The sequence below is a fragment of the Vanacampus margaritifer genome, chromosome 16, assembly GCF_051991255.1.
Source record: "Vanacampus margaritifer isolate UIUO_Vmar chromosome 16, RoL_Vmar_1.0, whole genome shotgun sequence".
NCBI lineage: Eukaryota > Metazoa > Chordata > Actinopteri > Syngnathiformes > Syngnathidae > Vanacampus > Vanacampus margaritifer.
In genome coordinates this window covers 8338563-8361361 of record NC_135447.1, presented here as the reverse complement: position 1 = coordinate 8361361, position 22799 = coordinate 8338563, and the positions used below count along the sequence as shown (strand labels likewise).

Below are 22799 nucleotides of genomic sequence, written 5' to 3'. Positions count from 1 at the left end.
ATTTTTGTTTATAAAACTATAAATATATTTATACTTATAAAGTGGATGCTCTGTCGATGAATCAATGAGATAGTGTTGCCAACCTGCTAGCCTCCAAACACAAGCTCATTTTCCACGCAATGGGCCCACCCCTCCGCTCTTTCATCCAATCCCATTCAGATGCATTCATGGCTTTGGAGACAGTAGGAAATTGTAACACTTTGACAGCAATCAACGTGACGAACTGCAGGGTCAGTACTCTTTACAGTCTGTAACTGGATGTGGTTTTAAAAAAAAGACTGATTGTTGTATTGCAGCAAAATATGACATTTTGATTGCGGAATTGCAAGCGTGTCTGCGGTATACGACGGCTTGAGCAAAACACAAGTTACGAACATTGGTTTTCACAACAAAGCCGTTCCTGATCAACAATTACTTAATTTGTCATCTGCTACAACATATTGTATAAGGAAATCAACTCTTCATTACACCTACCATTGAAATAAGGTGTAGCAATCTAACAACCCTGTCAAAATTGCCCCGCCCACTCCATCAAACGGCACTAGCCAGGTTAGTAGATACTTTACATTCAACGTTGGTCTCTTGAAGAAAATATCTAATTAATCGCGCGTTGCTAAAGAGCTGCACTCAGCAGTCAGGCACGCAAGCTCATTAACAGGAAGTGGAAAAGCCTGCAAGCAGATGTTCCATGCTGTAAACACTTCAGTGCACCTTCACTAGGATGTGGACGCACATCAATGAGATTTGACCCAAGTCTCCATCTTGCGTACACTGTATTTATCCCAGTTTATAATATCGGGGCTGTCAGAGAGATTCATCATAGCCACTCTTCAGTTTCAAACGGCTCTTTCTCCCCCCTTCAAGGACTCTTTCCCGGCACATAAACATGGCAACGTAAAAGGAGAACAAAATGGCGACAGCATAGGCGAGCAGAGACTCAATGGTGCTTTTCAAGGGTTTCAAGTGGTAACCAAAGCAAAGACATGCAGATGAGAAAGGTACTTTTACAAACAAATCACACAGAGGAATATTTAATTAAACAACTCTTACGACACAGCTGGGCCTTTTTCTTGCATTTAATAGATGATGAAAGTCACTTCAATTAGCTTTTATTAGCATCTGCAAATACAGTATTAACAAAATGTGACCTTTGGATTTAATGTTTGGATAACACATTCACACAAATCCATATTTAGGCCGGGCATTCAAATAAATGTTCCTTGAACAACTTTGAATGTTGACGCTCAATTGGGTTGGGCACATTTATCCCTTAACCTTCGTCTTGTGTTAACTTTCTGTTACCATCTCTTATGTTAACGGGTCGGTTTCGACCCGTGTCTTAAATCAGCTGTAAAATACACTAAAAACAAGTAGATATCATCCAATTTATTTCTCATCTCTTGGTTGGCTTGTTAGTCTTCCTTATCCATGAAAATATTAGTTTTAATGTTGTTGGTGTGGGCTTCTGGGCCTTTTTTGTCAGTATACCCCTCGATTTCAATAAAAAAAAAAAAGATAAAATAAACACCAAGAGAATCATATAAATAAATACAAGGTTGTTGTGTTACCTGACTATTACTGGGGGCTATTAGAACACATCTCTTAGATTAATTTGTTTTATTTATTTATTAATTTAAATATTATTGACTATAGTAACATCTATGGTGTTACGGGTCAATTTCGACCTATGTATATTTACTTCAAGAAAAATGCAAAAAAGTATTTTTTCAGCAGTAGAACTTTAATGGAGGATATAGCTCAACTTTCCACAGCTGAAGTAATATTTTTACGTCACTAGCTTGGAAGTTGAGTTTGCTGACTCAATCAAGGCCTTCTTCTGGTTGCAATTATTTTTTTTAATTAATTAATTAATTTGCCAGTACTGTAAACAAGATTTTCCTTCAAAGACAAAGATTTGTATTTTCAGTTTTGTTCTGTTTATTAACCGGTAACAGGTAAAACTATCCAAAACTCACTATTGAAGTTAATTAAATTCAAAGAAACAACAAATCATCAGGATTTCAGCAATTCATGTACTGAAGCACTCACATCCTTTAAAGCAGTGGTGTCCAAACTCGGTCCTCGGGGGCCGGTAGTCCCGCAGGTTTTGGAGGTTTCCCTGCTCCAACGCACCTGTTTCAATCAACAGGATTGTTATCAGGCTTAGTAGAGCTTGCTGATGAGCTTCAGCTGTGTTGGAGGAGAGAAATATCCAAAACCTGCGGGACTACCGGCCCCCGAGGACCGAGTTTGGACACCACTGCTTTAAAGCAAAACTGATTTTCCAATTCAAATATTATTATTTTTGTTACACTCTTATATATACATATGTATATATGTAAGTATGTAAGTCACTTTAGATCTGTGTGTGTGTGTGTGTATGTATGTGTGCAATTACGTGCACTGGCAGTGTTACAAAGTGCCCGCTCTCCACAGACGCCCAAAATGGCACCAATTGATCCATGCACGTCCACGCATGCAGAGGCAGTGGAAAAAACATCCATCAAAAAGCTGCAGGCTTTCTGCCCGGTTGCCTGCCTGTATTTACAAATTGTGTGTGGATTCACATTTATGCAGCGTAGTACACAAAAATACTCTTTAGATGTTTGCAACCTAGAAGGCAACATTGAAACCAGTATTTCTTAGCGTAATTACAGTAATTAGTATTTGCCGACCCCATGTTATCCCCTGGATATCAAAAGTCTTCTTGTCATCAAGCAGAAAGTGTAGCAGCAGTAACTCTAAGCTCTTTGTTTGTGGAACAGCAAATCATGCTCTTTTTACAGCACACTTGCATTGCAAAATGCCTTCACGAACTGGAAGCAGCACTGGCACACTTGTTTACATTTATTTTGCTTCAGTTACGTTGCGTAGTTTGAAGGGTTCTTGCCTCAGTGCGGCGATGGTTGTGAACTTCAGGACCTCGGACAGCTCCCACTGCACCCCCCCGCTCTGTGAATTGCCGTCAGCACTGTCAACATGCATGTGCTCTTCCACAGGCAGCAGACAGTTGCTTAGCAAAAAATGAAATTGTGCTGCTTTTTACTGTAGTACAGTGTCAGGCGCAGTGTATTGTCAGTTTTGTAGATGAAGGTTGCACTGCGTGGTTCAAGGCAATGCATGGCGGCTTTATTCATATGACGCTTTTCATAGTCAAGGTAACGCTGTGTATTTCACATCATTAAAAGTACATTTAGAAAAATAACAGCAAGAGACATTTACAAAGAAAATACAGAAATAAAAAAAGAGTTTACTAAAATATATTTTAAAAAACATATACTTCAAGTAAATGATTAAAAAGATTTCAAATGAGCTCAATTGTGTAACACTCGCACTTAGGTTTGACTTGTGCAGCATAACAGGAAAATGCTGTGATGAATGAAACTGTGTGTTATTGTTAGTCATTCAATACTTTGAGATTCATTTTCATCTACATCTCGGCTTCCATTTTAGGATTTTTTTGTTGTTGTCATTTTTCACACTTCATTTTTTATACATTTCTAGACTTTTCTGCCTTTTTGATAAATTTCTGACATTTTTGGCAATTTTATGGACTTATTATGGCAATTAAATTTTTTTTGGGGGGGGGGCATTTTTCTACTTTTTTTGTGGACATTTCATGATAGTTTTCCTCTTTTTGGACATTTTCAGGTATTTTTAAAAACTTTTTCTACCTTTCCTCTCTTTTTTCTGACAAATTAAAAAATGTTACTCTATTTTTGGAATATTTCATTTTTTATTCAATCATTAATTAATTTGAAGAAAATGTTATCTAAAAAAAAAAAATAATAATTATGTAAATAATAATAATAATAAATCTGTAAAACTCAGATTAAACATTCAGTGACCAAAACTTGAGCTGCAGCTTTTTAATGCTCTTAAGTCCAGTCGGTGGACAATTACAATTGTCAAGATTTCTGGAGACATAACCAATTTTTGTTGTAATAACAAACATCTCGTCAAGGTGAACCTGGGTTACTCTCACCATGATAAACATGACCTCTTTTTTTCGCCAATGTAAGCCAGGGAGTTGCTGTTATTTGTAGTTTGCATTGGTATACAAGTTACTGTACATAAATATATTGTACACACAACATCTTTGTTCTTGCCCCCATTTTTGAATTATTATTATTATTTTTTTTAGATTTGAGATAAATAGGCCTTTTATGTACCTATAAAAATAATGTAGTTTACAGTAGCTCATGAAAAAAGTGACCCATGTTTGGTCTGTCCGAATGTCAGTTGTGCACTATATGGGGGGGGGGGGGGATTGGTCGGTTGGGGTATAAAATCACTGTTATCATCTTTACACACTAACGGAAATTCTTGCTGGAGGCTGTGTGATGATCTGTGGACCATTTACACAAGGCTGCCAAGTTAGAGCCTCGGGTCACACACATATCCAGACACCTATTAGAGAGTGGAAGAGAAGAAGATATGCTTTTTTTTTCCTTTTCTTTTTTGCAAGATCAGCACAATAGTCAGAGAGATTGCTGCATTTAAAGTGTGTGCAAGCCAAAGATCCTGGCCTGGGGTCTGTGCACTCATGCATGAGATGACAGCGTACCACACACATGAATATACACAAGGCTTCTATTTTTATATTAGATGCAGAGCGCTGGTTTAATTCTGCTTGCATTTCAAAGTATTTTCCCTCCTGCTGCTTCAGTTGAGCGCAGGCCAGGAGCAAGATGACGATTCGGGCCAAATTTTCCATCTCTCAGCCGGTTGTCCCGGTCGTCTTTACAGCAGTAAAAAATGGTTGCAATGGAGTGGAGGAGTAAACCAAAAGCGTACGGAGGCGGCGAGCGAGCGAGGGAAGGAAGGAACAGAGGAGTCAGCAAAGCCTTTGTGACCGGCCTGCGTCACAAAGCGGGCAACGGCGCAGAGGTCCGCGCATTGTCAGCTGTCAAATTCACCCGTTTATGTATTTTTTACTCATGGATTGCACGCTTTCCTCTTCCTAACAATCCAGCTCATCATATCTAATCTGAGCCAACCTCAGCGCAGACTATTAAAGACCCTCTCGGTTGTGAAGCTCTGCGCAGTTTACCGCCTCTCTTCTCATCTATTTCAGGACTATCGCTTTCAGGATAACGAAAAGCCATTACAGCAGACGTCTTTATGCATTATGAAAGAGATTGATGTGACATGCGCTTCCCTGCTCGCCCCAAGAGAAAACGTTGTTTTTCTTTGCTTTAAGAAGAGAGGATGCGAGTGAGCGGAAAAAGGGCCGGCGTTACATTTGAAAGAACGCTTTGTTTGTTAGTCGCCTTCTCTTTGTCCATTTGATTTTTACAAGTTGACAATGATCACACAACACGGGCTGCAAACAGGAAGCAGAGGTGCGAATGCTCAACATGTTGTTAGCAAATACGGCAGTGGCTGTTAGATAAGGAATGATGTGTTTGATGAGCTCTCATTTGGGGGGGGGGGCGCTGGCAGGGCCAGTGGTGCGATTCGTCTCATTTGGAATAGAGAGATGCTATTGATGAGTTAACGGCAGCTTGTTAGGCTAACTGGATATTTCCAGAGATCTTTGTGTGAGCTTTCTCGGATTTAAGACGCACAACGTGGGTACAGATGGCTCCTTTAGGATTTTAAAGAGGTCACCACCTCGAGGGAGGCGGGAGGACGACTGAGTCACAGATGAGACGACACACAACACACATTATTGCCTTGAAGAAACGTGGTCGGGTGAGAGACCCACAGTTTGTTCTTTTACAGACTGTGTAAAAAAAAACACACACACTTTGATAGAAGTGTTTTTTCTTTCATTTAATTCTATTTTATTTTTACGATTTATGAATTGGTCATTGAGAATAATCTCCAGTCCAATTGGCCTGAAAACATTTTGTTAGCGGCAAGTCTATCAGTAAATACATCGAATTAGGGGAATAGAAAATTGCCATAAATTACTTGCAATTTTAAGGAAAAATGCTAAATTGTAAATGATCTGCCATTTTTGGGGGAAAATTTGATGTATCAAAAGTACTAGTGGTATCTGTATCTTGGTATCGGTAACTTCTCACTAGTACTAAAAGTGGTATCGAACGTCCCTCTCACTAGTACTAAAAGTGGTATCGAACGTCCCTAAATTAAATATAAAATTAGTATAATACATCGAGATTTTAAAATATCATGCTATTAAAGACAAAATTATGTTGATATATATATATATATATATTTATTTATTAGTGCTGTCAAAGGTAAAGCATTAATTAATTAATTAATCACAAAAAAATTATCGCATTGATCATTGATAATTTTGACCATAGATGATCCTTTAGCGTGACAGTGAATGGCTACGTTTAAGGTAGCACAGGTTGTGTTTGAGCAATAAACAGTAAATTTTATTCATGTCAAAATAAATAGGGTAATTTTTTTTCCATTTTAAATAATTTTTTGTTATCTATACCGCTTATCCTCATTAGGGTCACAGGTGTGCTGAGGTCAGAGTACAATTTGGATTCGTCGCCAGCCAATCACAGCTCATTCTTAGGGCATTTTTTCTGCCTTGTCAAATGATCCAATGTTCCATTTGGACTAAGCATTATTTTTCAAGGCAGGACCGAATAATTGAGTTGGTGAAATGTCCTTGATGCCCGTCCTGCCTGCTGGCGCTTGTAAAAGGTGCCATCTGTTTACAAAGTCAACCAAAAGACCAGAAGGACCAAAAGTCTTTGTCACTTGTTCATTGACTGATAAGTCACAACAGCGCTAATGCTCACCAAGAGACTTTAGCTAGTTGCCTTTGACATTTCTTTTAGTATTCAAATAATTAATTCCAAAATATCCTGCTTAGCATAGTTTAATGTCAGGGTAAAAAATATAGATAACACGTATAAAACTCTTATGGGAGTCATTTATAAATCCATTTCAAATGTTTTGTATATCCCAGCTTATGCTATTAGTATAAGGGAGTCTAATAGTGGTACAGAGACTCAGCCTTTTCTTTCCGCTTGTCTGCCACCCCTAATATTCACATTTCTTTTCACTTTTTAATGTTTGACCTGCTTGAACGATGTCAGACTGAGGACCAGTTTGGGGCCATCTGCCGCCTCTTATCCACAAATCCCCGAGGGTCAGCCATGTGGACGCTCCTGTGCCTCCCGAGCGGCCGATGCGACGGCGCCCGTCGAGATGCACTTGCCTTTAAAGGCCACAGCTGACTGGAGAGCCGCTTGCTTAATGCATGCTGCTCTGAAGGTCACCAGCCATCATGTCACCTGAATCCCTGTGCTCTGATGCCTTATTAGGAATGGATCAGCCGGCACATCCATCTGGGGAGGGCCACTAGCGACTAGCTGCTTGCTTTTACTGTGCATGTATATATTTTTGGGGGATCAATGCACGTTAGCATGAGTGACATCCATTCGGATGTTGTCGTTTTGACAGTGTGGGATATGACAGTGGGTCATTTGGAGTCAGTATCTTCCATTGAATTTAATACTAATTATTATGTAGACTACTGAAAACTGAACTTATACTTCCAATTACTGGGATACTTTGTTTGATTTGTATATTCTATAAAGGTCACTGGATAGAAATGGTAGATTTAGAAGCAATGTAAGTACATTAAGTAGATTTCTGGTATTGTGGAAATATTCAAGAACGGGAAATTAAACATCAAATTTTCTTTACAATATGTTCTATGCAGGCCCGCTAGTCTAAACACGACATTCTGATTAATATTCCGTTTGTGGAATATGAATAAAGTTGTTAAACCCACCTGTTTTTATTCATCTCAGGGGGCGGCCATTTTGCCACTTGCCACTTGCCACTGAAAATGACATCACAGTTGCTCAGAGTAATGACCAATCACGGCTCACCTTACTAACGCCACATAGCCAAACTCAGACAATAGGTGAGCCGTGATTGGTCGCTACATGAGCCTTGAGCAACTGCGATGTCATTTCAGTCGACAGTAAGTAGCAAAACAGCCGCCCCTGCTTAATTCATATTCCACAAATGCAATGTTATATATAAGTTGTATAACATATTTGTAAAGACATTTTTGGGGTTGATTTAATTGATTAAATATTTAAATCATTCTTTTACCAGCACATCGACAAAAACTGATGTGGAGCACTTTAAAAATAAAAATAAATAAAAAAAGGTCCATGGCCTCAGGCATGTGACAGTGACCTACTTGCTTGCAGTCAATCAGTCACTGTTTGTAACGATCATATTCCTTTGACCCACAAATAAAATACGATGCAGTACGTTCATAAATAACAGCAAGGCTTCTGTGCGCTGTCCCTGGACTAAAAGGCAGAAATTGGGTGGATAACAAATGACTTCACACCTTTATATACAACTTTGTCCGGACTTAGCTGGTTCTTCCGTAAACCCAATGCCATTCTCTTACACAAGTCCGATAGCACTTCATGATGTAGTTTTTGCTTCATTTTCCCAATGCAGAGACATAAACACAAGACCAAAATCTTCCTTCAATCAACGCGTGTACAAACCTTGGTGTACAATATGTTGTCTTGAACCTAACGTGACTGATTTTAGACCGCTGGAAACAAAGAACTCACACAAGCACAGAGCGAATATTTCACAAGAAGCTCAGCGACCCGTTCTGACTGCTGACCATGATTCTTGAACCGCCTCTGTGGATTTAATGTTGCTGCCGAGCCAGATTAACACCTGCTCGTCTTTCTATGTGACTCACCTGATTCGTCCCACTCTATTCCTCTGAGCTCTACAAAGTAAACCTGCCACTCACTTCCTGTACACCTATTGTGCTCACTAAAGTGCTTTTTCAGCTCAGCATTTTGACTGCAGATTAGTCACTCAGCTGCCAGTTTTTTAGGTACACCTGCACAAAAACGATGAGATTAGCTTTATCATAAATTCTGCTGTTATAGAGATACTGTACAGTTCAGTTTTGATTGCCACTGCTTTTTAGCTACATTTTTGGGAAGCTAAAAAGGTCATGTACAGCACAATACTGTATGAAGCTGCGCTAACTCATTTCACGACATTACCATTGAAAATAAATCATGTACAGTAAATTGTCGGTTTGCAGTTGATACAAGTACCAACTACTACATTCCTATTGGGCATTTTATTACATTTTTGACTGTCAGACCTTCACCTAAATCTTCAGTGTGCTATCAGCTGGTGGCACACGTTAGCTGTTTAGCATGTTAGCAAACATGGTACCTTAGAAGGAGCAGTGTATACAGAAAGCACAAAAATTATGCAGACAGGCATAAATAGGGGATTTTATCAGCAAAAAGTTAGGCCCAACAGAAAGATTTGTCAACTCCACTGTATTTGTTACAAATTGTAATTTTGTACGTTATTTTAGGCTACATTTAGCCTTCAATATATGTTTTTCAATAAATAATACGTTTTTAAGTAATGAATATTCGTGTTTATTAATTGATTTCAAAATTAAGCAAAAATAATCAAGATTATTATATTTTATAGCCTTATTAAATGGCGCCGTCGCGGCCTCTGAGAACAGTATAAAAGTAGCCTAGTTGAATTCATTTTTTCCTCATCACCACACAAAAGCAGTTTAGACTTAAAATACGTTGGTACATATTAAATCAAGAAATGCATTTTAAAAGGTGAGAGTTGAAGGTATTATTTGATTACTATATTAAGTGTAATCTTTGCGTGTTCGAAATAATTGCAGATGAGATCTGATGAAGAAGCTTCTTTTGCAAAAGATTTATTTTAGGAGCTCCTAAAAGACACAAGACATGCTTACATTCAAAGGTGATGTTAAGCCTCGAGTGTGTCAATATGAAAACACACAGTGGTTTTATAGATGAAAAAAGCATACTCCTCCTCTGAGGCTGGACAAAGGGTTAGTAATTATAATAGACAGACAAGTGATTTACTGACATGTTTACTCCAGTTCTCCTACCATCCCGGATATATGATGTAGGCAGGTAATGCCATGCGACCTAGACTCCCTCAGACCCACAGTGTTATCGCCATGAGAACTTGAGAACTTGACTCCCATGTACATTCCTATCTCACCAGCTGGAAGGGAGTGAAAAGTGTTATTCATTACAATACAGTTAATATGCCCAATATATTTCACACAGACATTATCACAGTTATATGGCATCTATATACTATAAGTAAATTCATAAACAGTAAAAATATGCATAGAAAATGTTAAATGTCTTCAGAGTGAGTAAAACAGTGGAAAAATGCATGGATGGCTCAACGCTAATGCAGCTACAGCTAAATGTGCCCTTGTGTTCTTCTCGCAGGCTTTGCCATCCTCCAGGCCATCATGGAGTCGGCTGTAGCTAACAACTGGCAGGTGACAGCTCGCTCAGTGGGGAACATCGTGGACCCCACCGAGTATCGGCGCATCATTGAGGAGATGGACCGCCGGCAGGAGAAACGCTTCCTCGTCGACTGTGAGGTGAACAGGATCAACTCCATTCTAGAGCAGGTAGTCAGACAACTTTCCTAATTATATTTTTTTTCAATCTCTTCTTCGGGTTGTGGATCCTCTGCTATTTTGGGGAATCCAAGTGCTTCTGGTGAAATCAGATGTCATGGTTTTCATGTAGAGGATGTGTTAAAACGAGAGCGAAAAATGGTTGCACCGTTGCAAGTTTGTTATTATTTGTTGCTGCTTGTTTGAAGTCAACTATGCTTCAGGCAGGAGGGGGGAATTAAACAGCCTCCTCATATTTGTTTCCTTGGTGAACTGCATTTGTCCCACATGAGTCACACCGAGTGCTTGCTCGCTGTGAGAGCACATTGGAGAATATGTACTGTATATACACTAAAGATAATTACTTCTACAAGTTCTTCATCAGAGGTTTGGAGTTTGTTTCTCGGCTCTGGTTTTATAATCGTGAAGAAAGAATTGCAGGGCTTTATAGCTAGCTCGCAGGATGCATGTGCTCTTTAGCGTGAGCCGCAGGCTGAATAATGTGTGCTGCCGTGTTTTATAAACAGTTGACTTCCCCTGAGGTGTCTCTGTTGTGCGGACCCACACATGACACAACACAGAGTGGGATGGTAACGTATTGGAAGCGCTCGCCGCGGACGCCTGTTAGCCCAAGAACTAGCTGCCGGCTAGCGCCGCTCGTCATCGCAGAGCTTGTCTTTGCTGCGACAACTCAGTGGAATACATTCCAGCCACTGGAGGCTTTAAGTGGATATATTTTCATAGCTCAAGATTGTTGGTGTGTTTCTATTCTCATTTGAACTCGTCTGATTCCCTCCTGTTCTTTGCTGACATATTTATGTACAAAAAAAACGCCTCGACCTTTTGCGTCAGGATCCTCGATAATCTTGATTTAGCGTGTTTTTTTCTGACCTTCATTGCATCTTAATTTCCCCTGACAGGAGGGGAATATATTAGCGACGACAAGGCACATGTTCATTAATTAAGAGAGTCCCGTAATTGACTGACAACCAGTCTAGTGTGTGCACAGCCTCTCGCCCAGTCAGTTGGGATAAGTTCCAAATCACCCGTGACCCTGAACAGGATAAGCAGTGGGATGGATGGGAACAACATATTATATACATTTATATATACAATATATATTTTAGACAGTATGAATCAATCATAATATAATAATGTACTGACAACACTTAATATTTTTAAATTTCATATTTTTCAAAGGTTTATTTTACAGCACAGCTGCCCTTAGTTAACAACATTGGTAATTCCCAAAATATTTAGTATTATTCCATAATAATATTTATTATAATAATTATTTTAATTATTATTATTGTTATTATTATTATTATTATGGAATAATAATAATAATAATTGTTATTATTATTATTATATAGCACCTTTCATGCAATACAGCGCAAGGTGTTTTACAAACAAATAAAAATACATACACATAAGCAAACAAACAGCCAAAAAGAAATTGGACAGGGAAAAGATTAATATAATAAAAGAAAACATACATGCAAATACAGTATACTAATACAATAGAATAATTTAACTCTTTGACTGCCAAAAACGTTAAATAACGTTTTGTAAAATCCTATGGATGAGTGCCAAAGACGTTAAAAGACGTTTTTTTTTTTTTTTTTTTCAAAACTGAGGTGAAACTAACCATTTTCTATTGTTGATTACTGAAAAACGTAATAAGGTAGAAACAAACTTTTTTTTCTGATGAAAGATGAGAGTCCAATCTTTCATTTGGTAGTATGTGTGTTTCCATAGTCCAAACACATAATTTTCTGTGGACCTTGAAAGATCAGTCAAAAATGCTTAAATCGGCTGGCACCCACGGCATCCCTTTTTTGAAAACGTCTGGCAGTCAAAGAGTTAAACTGTAAAATCATTAAAAGCAAACCTAAAAAAAAAATTTCTTTAAAAGCAAAATAAAAGATGTTAAATATTTGTAATATTGTTTGGCTGGCTGTTAATGGTCAATAAATCAGTATGTAGCGGAAGGTCAACCAAAATCATCATCCTACTGCTGAAATGTAATAATGATTATCTCTAAATTTACTGTAATAACTACTATGTTGATTTACCAAACGCTGTTGATATAAACATAACGCCTTTGGAGGATGTAAATATCCTATCAGATAATTGCGGCAAGTGCTCCTCCGGGCAATATCTACCGTTACGCACGTGATTCTTTTGGAATCGCTCTTCGGGTTCTCATTAAAACTGCTACACAAAAATGCTACGCAAAAGTCTTCCAATATGCTCTACATCATGTAGAACCTATTTGTGTCCAGATTGGTTACATGTTCCCCATCCTACCAGGCTCTCGAACCACCTTTTAAAGGTATCTGTCTACCTGCCCACCGCTGCAAAATCACAACAATAAACACCTCTAAGCCTTTCATCAATAATAGAAGCACAGTGGATCTAAAAACGATGGCACGGGGCCAGTTACCTCCAGCCTTCTTCCGCATAGTGGACAGCGAGAGAGGGAAGGGGGAAAATAGTGAAACGGCCGAGAGCTTTTGGGAATTGTGCCATGTCGTGTAAGTCTGGACTGTCTGGAGCTGTGGAGGGAAAGATGAGACTCAGAAATGCTCGGCCAAGGCAGGGAAGAAGAAGCATTGATTTGATTTGAGTTTGGAATTTCGCCTGTAAAACATCAATTATGGCTAAACAGGAGAGTCAAATGCCCCCAACGTCGACCACGTCAGAAATGAAACATTTTCAAAATTGGATGCTTGACCTCACCATACCTCATTATGCCTTCGTAAACCTCAATTAAGCATTTGCAGTGGCGAAAAAAAAAAGTTTACACACCCCCTTTTAACTCTTTGACTGACAAAAATGTTAAATAACGTTTAGTAAAATCTTATGGAGGAGTGCCAAAGACGTTAAAAAACGTTTGTTTCAAAACAGAGGTAAAACTAACCATTTTCTATTGTTGATTACTGAAAAACGGAATAAGGTAGAAACAAACTTTTTTTTCTGATGAAAGATGAGAGTCCAATCTTTCATTTGGTAGTATGTGTGTTTCCATAGTCCAAACACATAATTTTCTGTGGACCTTGAAAGATCAGTCAAAATGCTTAAATCGGCTGGCACCCACGGCATCCCTTTTCTGAAAACGTCTGGCAGTCAAAGTTAAATGTCAAGTTTTTGTAATGTAAAAAAATGAAACTTGATAAATTCTTTCAAACCTTGAAAAACACTAATGTGACTTATAACCTGTACGGCTAAATTGAAAAAAAAGCAAAAAGTGTTTTTGAGAGGGAAATGTACAAGTGTGCACACCCTCTTATAAGTGGCCATGTTGACATGTTCAAATGGGAGTGAACACAACCCTGCCAACCATTTAACGTGTCTCTAATCAACCCCAAACAAATTTCAGCTATTCTAGTTGGCTTTTCCTGACGTTTTATTTTATTTGTTTATTTGCTAGCATAAGTCTGACGGTTTTATGCTAATGCTAACTGCTGTTTTGAACTGCTCATAATTCAATTCATCCTTATGCCCCAGTTACACATACAGAAACATAACCCCCTACGTATGATACTGCTGTATAGTGTTGTATTTGTGCCAAACTTTCACTTTGGAATTATGGACAAGAAGTTTTGCTTTTTTTTTTTTACTTTTCAGGCAAATACATATATGTTGCAGGAATTAATCTTAATCTTCTTGCATACTGCTACTATCCACATTGGTGTCATAAAACTGGAATTTTCCCCCATTTTGGGGTTTGGGACAAACAATAATGTATTTTATTTTATATTGACGGGAATGTTACATTTTGTTATCCCGAGTTGAAGATATAGTAGATTCTAAGGAGTATCGGTGGTATCAAAACACTTCTGACAGGGAAAAAGCATAACAATATGAAGTGATGACTAATGTGCATGTCAAACAGCAGTTTCAACCTTCTGGCTATACTAAATGATTCATATCAGCGACCATATAAATAACAGGGGGAGATAGGAGAGTGCACAAGTAGGTACGCAATGTTTTTTTTGGACACCTTGTTTGTTTTGAACTGGCTTTTTCATTTTGTTTCACATCCTCATAATTGACTGTCAAACATATCTTCTCACAAGTTACCAGCAATTATAAATAATTATTTTATATAATACAGTAGAGGTGAACATTTAAAACAACAACAAAGCAGGCACAAAGATCACATTGGAGCACTGCGATTTTTTTTCCCTTCTTTTTCTTACATTGATATTTGGGCCATTGTTTGCTGTACCACTGTGCCTTTCCTTCCTGGTTTTGCTTTGGTGTAGAGTTTTTGGCAGTTCTCTTCCAACTCCGATTTTTTTTTCCTTTTTTTTTTTTTTAGTACGATAGGAATAATGAGCTGACTGGTGAAAAGGGACCATTATCAAGCACTGGAGATGCGAAGAAGGCAGCCAATAGTGTATCAGTGTAACAAAGAGAATTTTCCATCAGTGGGTAGGGAGGCAAATCCTATTGAAGGCACTCGGGCACGCATCCAGATCCACACTAAACTCAGGCTCCATTCTGCGTAATTAGATGTGATTCCGTTGGGAATATTCAGACTGCGGACCGACATCAAATAGCACCGAGCGAACCTGCTCATTCAGACAGGAGATGTGTGTCACACACACACTACTGCGGTTGAAGCCCTTACGGTACATATTTTCAAGTTAATTACAGAAATGTACATTTTTTTATTCAAATGTATCAATTCAATTCAATAATCAAGCAGGCGGAGATTTTGCAGGCGGTTGGTGTTTTTATTCATTGATTTATTTTTATATATGTACATGTATGCTCTAGATTAGAAACCAAGCTTTTTTTTTTCCTCTCTGTGTTCGTTCCACTGACCTCCAGCAGCTTCCTGGCAGTTTCAAGCACTCACAGAAAGCAGTGATCCCAGAGGACCATGAAACTAGAGCATCAGGATCCTAAAAATATTTGTTATGCCCACATGCTTTTTTTCCCCAGAACAAATCCACTATTAGAAGGCAAGAACAAGATATGTAAGGCATAAAAGTAAAGATACCGTATTAACTTGTTTGTGAATTCAACTTAAAAATTGCAAATGTGCAGGATATCCATGCACACTGGTGTAATTATTCAAAATGGCCGATCATGTGATTGGAAAGCAAGCCTGATCATGCCATTTTCAGCTGAACAGAATTACGGAGAAAAGGTCGGGTTAAGATTTTTTTCTTTTTTTTTTAAGGGCTACGGAGTAACAAAATAATTTGGAGGTATGTATTGCCAACAGAAAAAAATATATATATATATGGCTGCTCTGAAGATGACTCTATGCATAAAGTACATAGTCAAGTCAAGTTTATTTATATAGCGCTTAATCACACAAGAGTCTCAAAGGGCTTCACATGCCCACAGTTGACAAATATCAACGATATCCACTAATCGAACCACAACAGGGCAGGGAAAAACAAAAACAAAAAACAAGGATGATCAGGCTGCAATGGATGCCGAATGGACAAAAATTTACATAAGTTTGTGATACTAAACATTATTAACTAGAATAGTGCGAGACGCCATCCATCCATTTTCAGTGCCACTGTCAGTCTTAATGCAGTGTTTTATTACATTAAGTTGATACCTTTCTAACTCAAATCAAAACTGATTTTTGAAGGGGCAGAATTTTGTGTGAGATTGTGGAAGAGGAATTCATGTATATGCTTAGAAAGACACTCTGGGCAGTTGAAATGATTGCATTGCCTGACTGCTTTGTGGGGGTGTACAGAAAGCGAAAGGAATTAAAAAAAAAAAAAAAAAAAAAAAAAGCACAACTCACCACCTCCACAATGCCATTTTTAAGCTCGGTGTTATATGGAGAAACCGGCACAGTTGCAATATGGAGCGGTGAAAAGCATGTGCGCAAAGGATGTTTTGCTGCTAATTAGGAGGCAGTTAGACAGCGAAAAGGGGACGGTGGGAAGAGACCCACTGCGGAGAGCAAGCGGAGCGAGCGGGCAGTTTTGCTGCAGCCTTGACCTTATTTCACTTGTTGAAGTTAATGGAAAGGAGCAGGCAGTGTCATCGTGGCGTCTCGCCTCTGTGTGTCTCCCACATACACACTCTCATGTGAAAATGTGCTCACAAGTTTCCCCTGCAAATGTCACTTCTTTCTGGCTTTGTGTTCTAAAACTAAAAGGTCTTTGTTGTTCAATCTCCGATCACTTGTCAGGGTTGGGAGCTGTGACTCACTGAATATTTTTTCCTTCTAGGTGGTGATTGCGGGCAAAAACACCAGAGGATACCACTATATCCTTGCCAACCTGGTGAGAAATGTTCACAACACAATAACAATATACAGCACATCTAGTAAACGGTAACTTGGCTCAGTCTTGGAATGTTCAGGAGTACTTGAAGTATATGATTAAAATCTAAAAAAAAAAATGAAACAGAATAATAAATTGAAGCATGACTTTTGCAGCTAACCGCCAGTTGTACTCTTTTTACCTGCAGGGTTTTTCCAACATGAGTTTGGACAGGGTCTTTTCTGGTGGAGCCAACATCACAGGCTTCCAGATCATCAACCCAGACAGCGCCATTGTGCAGCAGTTCCTCCAACGCTGGGAGCGGCTTGATGAAAGAGAATTCCCAGAAGCTAAAAACACTCCACTAAAGGTCGATGGTCTTTTTCTTTGTTCTATGAAATCTGTTTAAAATAACCGTCCGATGGTTTGTTGTGTGTAACAGTACACATCGGCGCTGACCCACGATGCCATCCTGATCATCTCCGAGGCCTTTCGCTACCTTCGACGCCAGCGTGTGGACGTGTCCCGCAGGGGAAGTGCGGGCGACTGCCTGGCTAATCCTGCTGTGCCCTGGAGTCAAGGCATTGATATAGAGAGAGCTCTGAAAATGGTGAGTGCATTCACAAGCGGATTTCGATAATACTCATTTTGTTTTATTGTTTTTCGCCGTAGCTGATCAGTACAAAGGTTCATTGTCACAGCTCAAAACAATAAAACGGACCATTCAGAAGGTTCCACACTGTTACAGTTTTATACTTTGACTAATAATTAGAATTTACTTTGTACATTGTTGAACGTTGATATTAGTGTCGAAATTATTTAAAGTCATTTAAAGTGTATTTCGCTCCATCAACTACATTGAAAATTCCTCCTCTTCACAGATAACATTCCGTTTTTGTGTGGTGTTTTCAACCATTCTCCCTGTTGTACCTGCCAGGTCCAAGTTCAAGGCATGACGGGAAACATCCAATTTGACACATTCGGGCGAAGAGCTAACTACACAATCGATGTGTACGAAATGAAGTCAGGAGGCCCAAGGAAGGTACGTCAGTTGTTAGCCCAGGACATCAGATACAGTAAGTCACTAAATGATCAATTGTACCTTTTGCTGCTAACCTGTAGCACAGCAATTGTGACAAACGTGACAAAAGTGTTGCGAGTTAAGCCTGCTCTATTGAGGTATTCCAACTTTGTAACTCTTAACATACTGACATATATCATGCTAACAACCTGCATTGGTTCATAATGTTAATTCTGAACATCTCGTGTCTCAATGGACAGGCATTGTAGTGTAGTGAGGAAGGAACAATGCTAGCATGCTCACTGTTGGTATGCTAACATATAGCGAGATGGCAAACTGAGGAAAGAAAACAGAAGGCTAATCGTTAAAGATTTTTACATTATGCCCTGTAGTTGGGTATTTAATTTGTGAATTAATAAAATGCTAACATGTTAGCAGTTGCTACGATAACATGATGCAAACTATGTAGCAGCCTGAGTACAAAAGGCACAAAGGCGGACTAACGTGTAATTTTACAGCATGCTCAGTAGTCAGACATTATTGCAAATAAAAATTGATAAAATGTTAAAAGTTAGTATGCTAGCATAAACTGAAGTAGCATCCTGAGTACAAATGGCACTCACTTGTTATCAGGCCCTTTAGTCAGCCTACTTTTTTCAAATTAATAACATGCTAACAGTCGCTAACATGTAACAAGAAGTAGCTAACTTTTAATCAAAATTGATGGGATCTTTTTATCAGAGGCCAAAAGTCTCATGTACTGCTAATTGTCTGGACTTTTGGACATTTGGATTGCCGACCATTTGCTGAGTGTCCCATTATAAAAGGTGAAACTCTGCTTTCCTCTGTTTGGCTTACTAAACCCTGCTGTCATGTTTAAATGCCTTTCAACCTGATGAGAAGCTCACAGTTAGCAGTGGGTAACACTGCACGGTGACATATGTATTAAAAAGTGAGCTCAGTGAGCAGGTCATCTGGACTTTTTACAAGATGGCTGACCTCTCTTCTCCGAGGACTCTGTATCCTGCCATCATGTCCATCTGTTCTCACCAAATGACCCATTAAAATGCAACAACACGAAATCGCTCAGTTACTGACGCCGAGCAGCACATCAGTCTCTCATCCTTTGTCCTCAATATCCTTGAGGGAGACTGTTAAATCTGCCATGTGCATGCGTGGCCAACATTTACTTTGGATTTGAACGAAGTAATAACTGTCACTCTTTTATTGCCGGTGAGACAGTGACAAACAGGCCGACATCGATTGCGCGTCAACACACAACGGCGGATGGACACTGTGTATGTCGTCGTCTAAACGGACAAAAACGCGTTGTGTATCGCTTGATCTCGGCTTGTCAGCAGTTTTGGATCATACTTTGGAATAACTATTGCCCTCTGGCTCAAACTCTCCTGTAATACTTTGATATTTTGTCGATGCAGTAATCATGCAATAATCGATATGAGGCAATTTAGCGAGCTCCAATTTAGTTTTTCTCAGTCATCCCTATATGTTGTATGTATACGTTGTAATGTTTTTAAACCTTTAAGAGGACTTCACAAGTTGCACACCAACGACCAGGTAAGAGTGAGTCTCCTATTTATGCTTCTCATAGCCTTTTAGCTGTCAAAAATGTATACATTTTCACCAAAATGAGAGCCAACTAATAGCTGATACAGCTGAAGATAGGACAAAGTTGCGCAAAAATAAACAATCCCATACAGAGGAAACAAACCCTCATGATGAAATTTTTATTTGGAGTATGATGCCACCAGATAACACACCTTCCAAACCCACTGCAATAAATGAGAGGAATAAAGCAGAAACCTTGGTTAGTGGTTATATCACACCCTACTGAAGTGTGTGTTGTATTATTAGAGCAGCAAAACATGAAGTTTGTCTTACTCGACCCATGCTGCTTTCTGGTTATGTAAGAGAAGATTTGCAGAGCTGCGAATAGCTTCCTCCTACTCAGCTGAAGCGAGGCCCAGGTGAAGTGAGCACCACCACAAACTAACTCTCTACATAACGGTATGATCACCATATTGCGCCAGCCATAACGATAGTATCGCCATAATCAGCATATTATCTACAGAAGTCCACAAAATCCATGCAACTAAAGAAGTGAAAAGTCTTCTTGCGCAAAAAATATATTTTGCTCTTATACCATTAAAAATATTTTTGACTGCCAAGATTGTGTCCAATTATAATTTTTTAGAAAAAAGAAAATATTATTATTATTATTATTATTATTATTAAATATTATTTTTCGCTTCTGGATCATGTATGACCATTTTGGTCTTGCATCCATTTTGTTGGTTTGTTGTTAAGCATAAAAAAAATACTAAAATGCAAAACTGCACATTACTCTCATTATTCTAAAACTATAGCCTATTGAAAACCTGATGTGTCCAAATAATGTTTTCTTTCTGAAAACGCAGTACATTTACATTAATAAACACTGACTAGATTTATTAAAGATTCAATATGTTTGTCATATGCGCCGTATAAACATAATGCTAGCACTGAGAAATCAACTTCTTTGCTAGTCTTTCTCTATTTAGATTTTTTTTTTAAAGCTTAAGAGTAGTTTTAAATCATGAAAGATAAACACTGAGGGGAAAAGGAAGGGCCAAGCAATGTAAATAAGTTTACAATTTAAAAAATATTACAATAAATAAATAAAAAAGTCAGTGCTGTCCAATAAAAAGATATTATGAAATGTTAAACAAAATTAAATGTCATTTTCTGTAAATACTCTACATGAATGGTGCATTTTCACTGTGTTATGTTGAAATTAGCATAATTCATAGTTTCATGGGAAATGGAGGACCTTGGAAAGTTTAGTAAAGTGGTGGAGGAGTGCTGACAAATTTTCCTTCAAAAGCATACAATAGCATTTGGGAAAATATTATTATTTTTAAATATATCTCTGGTGTACCAAATGGATGCTACAGTTTTAAGCACCAGTTTGCACGTCTGTCTTTCTCTTTCTCGTAATAACTGTCGCCATCTGTGTTGTTCTTTCAGATCGGCTACTGGAATGAATACGAAAAATTTGTTTATATAATGGATCAGCAGGTCACCAACGAGTCGTCTTCTGTGGAAAACCGAACAATTGTGGTCACTACTATTATGGTACACTCTCAAGCAGGTTTTAAGTGTTTCACCACCAAGATTTCTGCCACTCAAGGTCAAGGTGTCCATTGTTGCAATCTGTCCTGGGCGGGTAGAACTATTTTCTTTTGAGTTGCTTTCCATCCACTCACTACATGTTGAAACAGTCGACTCACAAAGAGTGTTTCAACTGTATCCGTGTGGGTGTCAAAGCATTTTGGTTTTCTTATATTCCAGTGGGCTGTTGTAGTAGTGACATCACAATAACGGCATTGGTAACGATAACAATAGAGATAAAAAAAAAAAAAAAACACCTATTCACATTCAGTGCGTACGTAAGTAACAGTGTTTCCGTCTCAAGGGGTAAAGCGGTCAGTGACAGAGCGTCCAAGCAGCTGATTTGAGAGGACATAAGCAACCAAAGGCAGCCCCGCCCTTGGTTGCTTATCCCCTTTTTTGCCACCACAAAAATGTACATCAAGTTCACCTCTTAAGGTTTAGCCACGGAGAGTCAAAGTAGTTCTTGTGTGCTCCTCATAAAGATCAAGTCATAGCAAGTGTGGAATCATCAGGCCTCTTTAAATGTAAAATAAGGTGCGCCTTATCTTACATTTAAAATCACGGCCTCGTCTTCCTTCTGACTTTGTCTATCATGTTTGCATCCTAGGCAAATTCAGAACATGTTCTCAAAAAGTCACAATGTGAAACGTGAATGCATTATTTTCATCGCTGTCTTTCTGTTTTTACTTTTTTTTTTTATCACAGTCATCTCATTTATTAACTTCCTTTTGACATCCCAATAATTAATACCAAGAGAATATCATCAGACTATGGATATAAGCAATTAATATTAACAGCAAATGAGCACCTGATCTGATGAGATTTGACTGACATATATTAGCATCTGTCCAATGGGATTTTTCCATGTTAAATTTAAATGGCTGTCAAATAACACAATCTGGATCAGATCCGGTAAAACTTGTTTTTAGCAGCATACCTTACATAATCATAACAAAATGCTCATCAAGAAAGAAAAAAAAAACGTTTGGAAAAAAAAAACTTGTATGTAAACAGGTTACTTTGTATCTTTATTATTATTATATTTTTATTTACTGTTATTTAATGAGGTAAATGACAACTTTAAAATAAAACAATTATTGACGTTTATGGCAACAATGTTTGCACAACAAATCAAGCAAGTTCTGTAATTTATATCTTTAAGTTAGAGGACAATACAAGGGACGATTAGTTCTGTAAACTCTTAATTGTTGTTCTTGTGAAATGCGAAGAAAAAAAAGGTGGGGGAAAAAAAACATTTTCACCACAGCAAAACTTAAAATATCATCTTGAATTTCCCCAAGTTAAGTACACTCAGAGAGGGGACATCCAGAATTCACATACTTGTATGTAAATGCTTGATGGGACAAGATGACGAAAGCATAAAAATAAGGAATGAAAATGTCTGAAAGTGATACTATCAAGCCACGGAGGGGATTATTATCCCACACAGATTGACAACTAAATTGTCTCTTACGACGTCTATCGTGATGTTTGCACGTGAGCGTCTGCAGCGTCTCTTCTGTCACTGACATTTACTCTATGAACAGGAAAAGTGCTGTGTTCAGCTTGCCCCGCCCCTCCCGCCCTCATGTGCCATGCTGATAAACGCGCGCACGCACAATCCAGCCCCTGCCCCGCCCTCCCACAAACTTGTAGCTTTAGTATGACAGAGCCCCGATTTCCTGCTTCGTGCGCTACTCTTTCTGCTGGCCCACTTGGCCACTTAACTGCAGCAGCGGCCCGCTTTATTTTGCCGTGCGTTGACCTCCCCGACCCCTCCCACCTCACATTGCGTGGCTGTAAGCTGATGCTGTGTGATAGTCGTCCACCGAGTGTGTTTCATTTGTGCTTGCTCTACAACACCCCCCGCCCCCCCCAGCCCCACCCCTCCCCCCCTGCAGCATGCGTGCATGCCACTGTGTGACCGCTGAGG

General features: G+C 38.7%; 1 protein-coding gene across 6 annotated transcripts in view; it reads left to right on the top strand.

Moving 5' to 3' along the window:
- Window positions 1–22799, top strand: part of LOC144035931 (glutamate receptor 3) — a 62856-nt gene that overhangs the window by 23249 nt on the left and 16808 nt on the right. For all 6 annotated transcript variants that reach the window (XR_013288534.1, XM_077546044.1, XM_077546041.1 and 3 more), the window contains 6 exons: window positions 10245–10432; window positions 16639–16692; window positions 16880–17041; window positions 17114–17281; window positions 17609–17713; window positions 20720–20827. Coding sequence is in view for 5 of the 6 variants with exons in the window: in XM_077546044.1 (XP_077402170.1) it covers window positions 10245–10432; window positions 16639–16692; window positions 16880–17041; window positions 17114–17281; window positions 17609–17713; window positions 20720–20827 (785 nt within the window). In the remaining variant the exon portion in view is untranslated. The remainder of the gene's footprint in view (window positions 1–10244; window positions 10433–16638; window positions 16693–16879; window positions 17042–17113; window positions 17282–17608; window positions 17714–20719; window positions 20828–22799) is intronic.